Source organism: Chinchilla lanigera, unplaced genomic scaffold (assembly GCF_000276665.1).
Source record: "Chinchilla lanigera isolate Chin_1 unplaced genomic scaffold, ChiLan1.0 scaffold00113, whole genome shotgun sequence".
NCBI classification, from domain to species: domain Eukaryota; kingdom Metazoa; phylum Chordata; class Mammalia; order Rodentia; family Chinchillidae; genus Chinchilla; species Chinchilla lanigera.
The window spans coordinates 766,755-772,884 of NW_004955514.1; the positions used below are offsets into that span (position 1 = coordinate 766,755).

The 6,130-nt window shown below is 62.3% G+C and overlaps 1 protein-coding gene across 1 annotated transcript in view; it reads right to left on the reverse strand.

Moving 5' to 3' along the window:
• Positions 1 to 6,130, reverse strand: part of Nkx1-1 (NK1 homeobox 1) — an 18,476-nt gene that overhangs the window by 3,595 nt on the left and 8,751 nt on the right. Inside the window, exons 8-10 of the mRNA XM_005408849.1 lie at positions 5,700 to 5,824; positions 690 to 934; positions 3 to 432 (exon numbers count right to left, since the gene is read on the reverse strand). Of these exons, the coding sequence (XP_005408906.1) occupies positions 3 to 432; positions 690 to 934; positions 5,700 to 5,824 (800 nt within the window). The remainder of the gene's footprint in view (positions 1 to 2; positions 433 to 689; positions 935 to 5,699; positions 5,825 to 6,130) is intronic.

Consider the following 6,130-nt stretch of genomic DNA (forward strand, 5'->3'; position numbering starts at 1 on the left):
ACGAGCGGCGGCCGGACGGCCGGACGCGCGGGGCCGCGGCGCAGGCTGTAGCAGCGGGTCTGCAGTGTGGCCGAGCCCCCCAGGCCTGGAACCGCGCGCCGCCTCCTCGCGAAGAGGGAGGAGACAGCCAGGCTTTAAAGGACCGCGGGTCCAGGCCGCGGAGGTCCGGGGGGAGGGGGCGCGGGCCGGGAGCCCCGAGGTGGCCGGGACGTCCTCCCCCAGGCCCTGTCTTGCCTCCGCCCAGCGCAGGCTCGGGCTGAGCGGCCCCGCGGCTCCCGGCCCCGCAGCTCCGGTTGGGCTCGCGTGGACTCCAAGCCGCGCAGGTCCCGGCCCCTCGCGCGCGCCCCGCGGCCTCGGTCCCGCCGCGCGCGGTCTCCCCGGGCGCCTGTTGGCGCTGGCGCAGGGTCTCAGCCCTCGGTCGGCGCCCGCCCCCTGCGCGCCGTCAAATTGGGGCTGTGCCGAGTCCCCGAGGGGGCGGGGCTAGCGGCCCCGGGGTCGCTCCATAGAAGTGGAATCGGAAAATGAGGAGTGCGAGGCCGCCCGCCGCCCCCGCCCCACGGATGGGCCGGAGACAGAGAGTGAACGGCAGGCTGCCTGCGCGGACGCCGAACCCCTCAAGTAAGGGAATCGCGTTTCTTCCAGAAAGAACACGGCAGACGCCCCGCCAAATCGGGAGGTCCACGCCTGACCGAGTGTTTGTGCACGCTGCGTTCTTGCGGGACGGGCCCCGCGGCCCTCGGTGCAGCCTGGTGCCCGCGTCGCCCTCCTGCTTCGGCCGCCGCCGCCGAGGAGCCGATCGCCTCCGGGGGACCCAGGTGGGAGCCGGCGGAGGAGCGCGCGCGCGTCCCCGGGGTGAGTGCGCGCCTCCCCGCTGCGTCCCCGGAGCCTGCTCCGCGCAAGGACGGGTCCTTTGCAATTACCTCGGGCAATGATCCTTCGAAAACAGAAATTAAAAGTTGGGAGAAATAATGGGGGGCCGATTGGCTGTAATTTGGGCCAAGCTCGGACCTGCTGGGCCTCAGGGAGGCGGGGGCTTGGGCGGCCCGAGAGCCCTCCCCCTCCCGCGCTCCCCGAGTGCTAGTCCATCCCGCGATCTAATCAAGACTCACAACACTGTGTCCTTCCTTGCCAGGACTTGATTATTCTTTATCTTTAAATTATAAATCACCTCTGGGGAAGGAGGGTGGGTAATCTCTCATCGCAGGGAGGTAATTATCTCCTTCCTGCCCCCACCTAGGTCTCTGCTCGCCCCTTCCCCTCCCCAACTGAGTGTGAATATAGATGTGCGCACCCCGTTCTCTCTCTCTCTTACACACACACACACACACACACACACACACACACACACACTCATTCACAAGCACACCACCACATAAGCACAGATTCATTCATGAGCACCCAGCTGCGCTGGGCACATGGCTCCTGAGAGTGCACGCGCGGCGTCCCCCTCTCTTTCCCTCCCGGCCAGCTCCTTTCCCCACTTGCTTGCTCCCGTAGAACTCTTGGGTCCCATCCCTCCTCTGCTCCCCTGGGGGCCCAGCTGCTGGGTGGCATGGGGCGGGCGCGGGTCCGGGAAGAGGGGAAGGCTGGGCAGACCTCTGAGAGCGCACAGTGCAGGTCAAAAGCGCCTGTCACCATAGCTTTGACCAGCTCCCCTCACCGCAGCCACAACCCCACACCCTACCTGCTGGGTTCCCGGGTAGCCCTGGTCCAGACACCCACAGGTAGTGGTAGAAATGGATGCCGAATCTGGCCCTCCTACAACAACTTTCAAGACAATGCACACACCACATATTTTGTATGGTGTAAACACAGTATAATGCATGATGGTTATCACCACACAAAGTAAATATACAGCATATTAAATTGGATGTGTAATGAGCACACTGGATCATGTGTCATAGCATAACGTACAACTGTACAAGGTTTTCCCAGCAGACCACTAAGGGTTCTCCTTGCTGATGGAGGGCTGGCTCAGGGCTAGTGTCCTTCCCCAAATGTGCAGGTCCCAAAGTTCCCCTTTTCCACCCGCCCTGCCCCTGCACATCCTAATGGGGCCTCAGCAGGCAGGGTAATGAGCTGCCCGTCTGAAGTTAGGCTGCAGAGCAGGGGCCAGGTCCTCCAGAGCTAGCAGGGCATCTCTGTTGCTTCCCTTGGGAGGGTGATGGGGAGCATGCATGTGAGGAGCTCATGGCAGCCTCTTGTACCCTCATAGCCCCATCCCTGAGGAGCAGCCTCACCCCAGAGAGAAGAGGCACCCTTCCTCCCGACAGGCAACCCAGGGGCTATAAAGACGTCCTTTCGCTCCTAATCACAATTGATTGTCAATTAAACCCTCATTTGTGCAATCTTTGCCCATCTGCCATCTCAGGTTATCTCCAAGCCACCAGCCTCACTTGTGGGGCCCCAGGTGGGCACTGACAGGTGACATCGTGCCTGGGACTGGGATGCCTCTGCCTGGCAGACAGGAAATGTTCCCATCACTGCTCAGCCCCATCTGCAATGTGCCGCTCCTGACAGGCGGGTCGCAGGTTGAGGAGCGGGGGTAGACGTGTGACAGGGGTAGAAATCTAGGGGGAGGGGTGATGGCCAGGGTCCTGAAGCAGACCAGGAGAAGGAGCAGGTGGGGGCTTAAATTTCCGGTATCTTCTCAGCATTACAACTGTTTTAAATTTGGGGGGACAAGAGCAAGTGGGGGAGCCCCCAACTCTGCTGTTAACTCCTCCTGCCCTAATAGCCCCTCCTGCCTATGTCAGTTGTAGGTGTGGGTTCCACATGACTTCTGAGATCTTGCTGCCCCCCTCATGAGCTAAGTGGCCGCTTTCTTTGTGCAAGTGGTGTGGGCGGGAGACCCTGCTCCTGGGGACGCTTGTGGACAGGCAGGAAAGCGTGGTGTTCAGGGATCTCTGGCTGTGCACGTGCACAAACCACCACCTCCACTGTGTCTAGTGTTTGCCTCGTGCTGCACACACCCCACCCAGGCCACCAGCGTCTTATCCCGTCCACAAATGAGTGTCCAACTTCCCGAGTGTGGACTGGGTCCAGGTGCTGACACCGGGCTGCCTCCGTGGGGAGGGCGCGGTGAGGGGAGGCGGACGGAGGCTCCGCGCTCCTTCGTCTCTCCTGTCCAACCCCTTCGCCGCGTGGCGCACATGTTGCTCACCAGAGTCTGGAGAATTAGCGTGCAGCGTTGTGCGTACTGGCTTTATCATCATCTTCTGTGAGACACACCGCTCGTCCAGGTTTATAAGCCATCGAGAAAGGACACCCACACTAGGAAGGGAGAGAAGCAGAGCGCTCCAGCCGCCGACCTCTCCAGAACCACGGACAGCGCCTTGCGTTCAGCACCGCGGACAGCGGCCCCCGCTGAGCTCTGCTCCCCAAAGCAGATACCGGGGAGGAAGCGGGGCAGACCGTGTGTGGGGTCTTGACACTGCGTGTGTCACATGCCCTAGCTGTGCCTGAGCACCCCGCCCCCCGGAGGCCCAGAGCTGCCCGGGGTCGCTGGCTCTCGGGGCTCCTTTCCACAGCCCGGAATTCAGAGAAGTAATGTGGGCAGCCCAGGCCTGGCTCCTGGGCAGAGTGAGCTGGGGGTGCAACAGTGAGGCCTGGCTCTTTAACGCAGCCAGAGCCGGCGCGGGGACAACGGGGCGCATCCTGGGTGGCTCTGTGTGCCAGGGCAGAGCCCTCACCTCCCTACCTACTGGCCCTCTCTTTGGCACTCCAAAGGACTTACTGACCACAGGGGCAGGGGCAGGGGCAGGGGCATGAGGATTGCACCTCACAGAACAACAGCTGAGACCAGAGACAAGGAACCATGTGCTCAAGGCAACCCAGGCCATGGGGTCCCAGCCTCCCAATGCCAGAGGGGGGTAGTCCAGGCTGGGTGCCCAGAGGCGCCTGCCTGTCAGGCTGTCCTGATGCCCCTCACTGCCCCTGCCCTCTCTGGCCTGTTCACCTGCCACTGGCTCAAGGGTGCCACCTTCCTGCCAGCACTTGGGCTGCAGGCTCAGGTGTCCTTACTGTGGTGGGTGTGAGTTGGGAATGACCATGACCTCAACCATGGGAGGCCAAGTCATGTTATCTAGAGGTGTGTGGTCAGGGGACCCCCCTAGAGTGCAGGGCCTGGGGTTGCCTTGTCACTGAGTGCCAGCCACGGTGATGCCCACCTCACCTCTCACTGTCTTGGTCACAGCCTGGCCCCCCCCTTGTATTTTCCATCATTCTCAAATGTAAACTGAGTCACAGTCCTTCAAAAGTTGTTATGGATCATGCCCTGGCTCTGCAGCTGGCAATGGGCCCTTTCCAACTGGGTCCTTGGCCTCCTCCATAGTCCCTGCACCCATATCCCATGCCCAGCAGGGACTGGCAGTACCCTCAGCTGCCTGACCTCCCCACAGCACTGTGCCATTCTGCCCCCCAACCCTGAGCTTCACATGGTGTCACCTTACACACCCATGACCTTGACCGGTTCATTGAGGCTCTGGCCCTGGACTGTGGGCTCCAGAACACTGCGTGTCTTACTGGCCGTGTGCCCTTGTGGAGGGATGCAAGCAGCAAAAGCATGTTTGCATTAAGAACAGTAGGTCCAGAGGTGGGGTGAGGGTCATACCCCACTGTACACTGTACACTGCTCCCCACTCCATGGGTGGCTTGTTTGGCTCCCATGGGCAGACCCTGGAATCCATGCATGTGTGGTTTGGCATGGATCAGCCTGCTCCCTGCCATGTGGACACAGCTGCTGTGCATGCTAGGAGGAGTTGCCCTGGGCTGACAGACACCTGCAGGTGCAAACCCCACTCCAGAACGTCCTCGGATCAAGCCAGTGGGATACAGAGTGCACCCCTGGTGGGCTCTTTCCCTCCATTTCTTCTGCCCTGGAAATCCAGCCATCCAAATCCCACCTCAGCTTTGCCTTAGCTGCCCCAGGCCAGGCGCCCCTGCACGGGCTGGCAGAGTGCCCCACTGCACAGTCCCACGCAGAGCTGAGGCTTCGATGTTGTACGGTTACAGTAATGCTTGTCCCTCGTCCCAGCCCCACACAGCCAGGGAAGCACTGAGTCAGAAATGCGGTGGGTAGGGTGCCCATCCACCATTCTTCCTTCCGTGCCCTCCCTCCCAGCCATCGCTCCTCTGGGGACGTGTACTTCTGGCTTGGCAGTGGGACTTGGGCGGGATCAGGCTGAGCGAGGCCCCTTGCCTTGGAGTCCCAGCCCCAGCCCCATGAGCACAGGCTCCAGTGAGCAGCTACATCCTGGTCTGGGACTTCGGGTGAGGGTGTGGCGCCCACGGGAACCCACACCCCCGGAGTCCAGCCCAGGCAGCCAGTGCGAGCTGCCACATGCACCAGCTGGTGTCGTGAGCCCCTGGGCTCGCTGAGCTGCTCCTCACCAGCGGCAGCGCAGCAGGACAAAAGGGGCCAGCATCGCCTGCCCGGTGCCCCTCTTGCCCAGCTCTTCTGCCTCTGTCTCCGCCGTTACCAGGCTTGCACGTGCCCCCGACTTCCTGTTCATCTCCACCCTGTCTGGTACTGAGGAGCCTCGGCATTCCCTGCAGACACCTAACGCGGGTGGCACCATGCGACCCGCCCTCACCCGGGTGCCACAGGGTCACTTCCCTTCAATCAGTGCCTCCTGGACGAGGTAGGGACGGGTGGACCCTGTCACCAGGGCGGGGCCACATCGCATCCTGCTTCCCACCCGCGGGGGTCTCCGGGAGCCTCAGACGGGGCAGGGGCCCCTCTCCATCCCGTACCCAGAGCTTCCGGGTAGTTGGGCCATCGCGTGCAGGGGAGGGAGCGGGGCTCGGGAGGTCCGCGCAGGGTCTGAGGGTGCAGAGGAGGCCGCAGGAGGTGCTCCGGGGTGCGTCGACCTGGCCACCCACGCCTGCTCACGCGCACGCACACACGTGCTCACACACGCACGCTCACGCTCACACACTGCCTGCAGGCCGACCGGGTCACCGCTTAATGAGCTTAATTGAGGTTAATGGCTGTTGCCCGGCCCCTCGGTTATTAAATTATTATCACACGCATGAATCATAATTAGAAGTTTAGTAACCGCGCCGGGGACTCGGAGGGGACTCGCGGGCTGCGAGAGCGGCGGGGGTTCGGGCCCGCGACTGTGCCCCG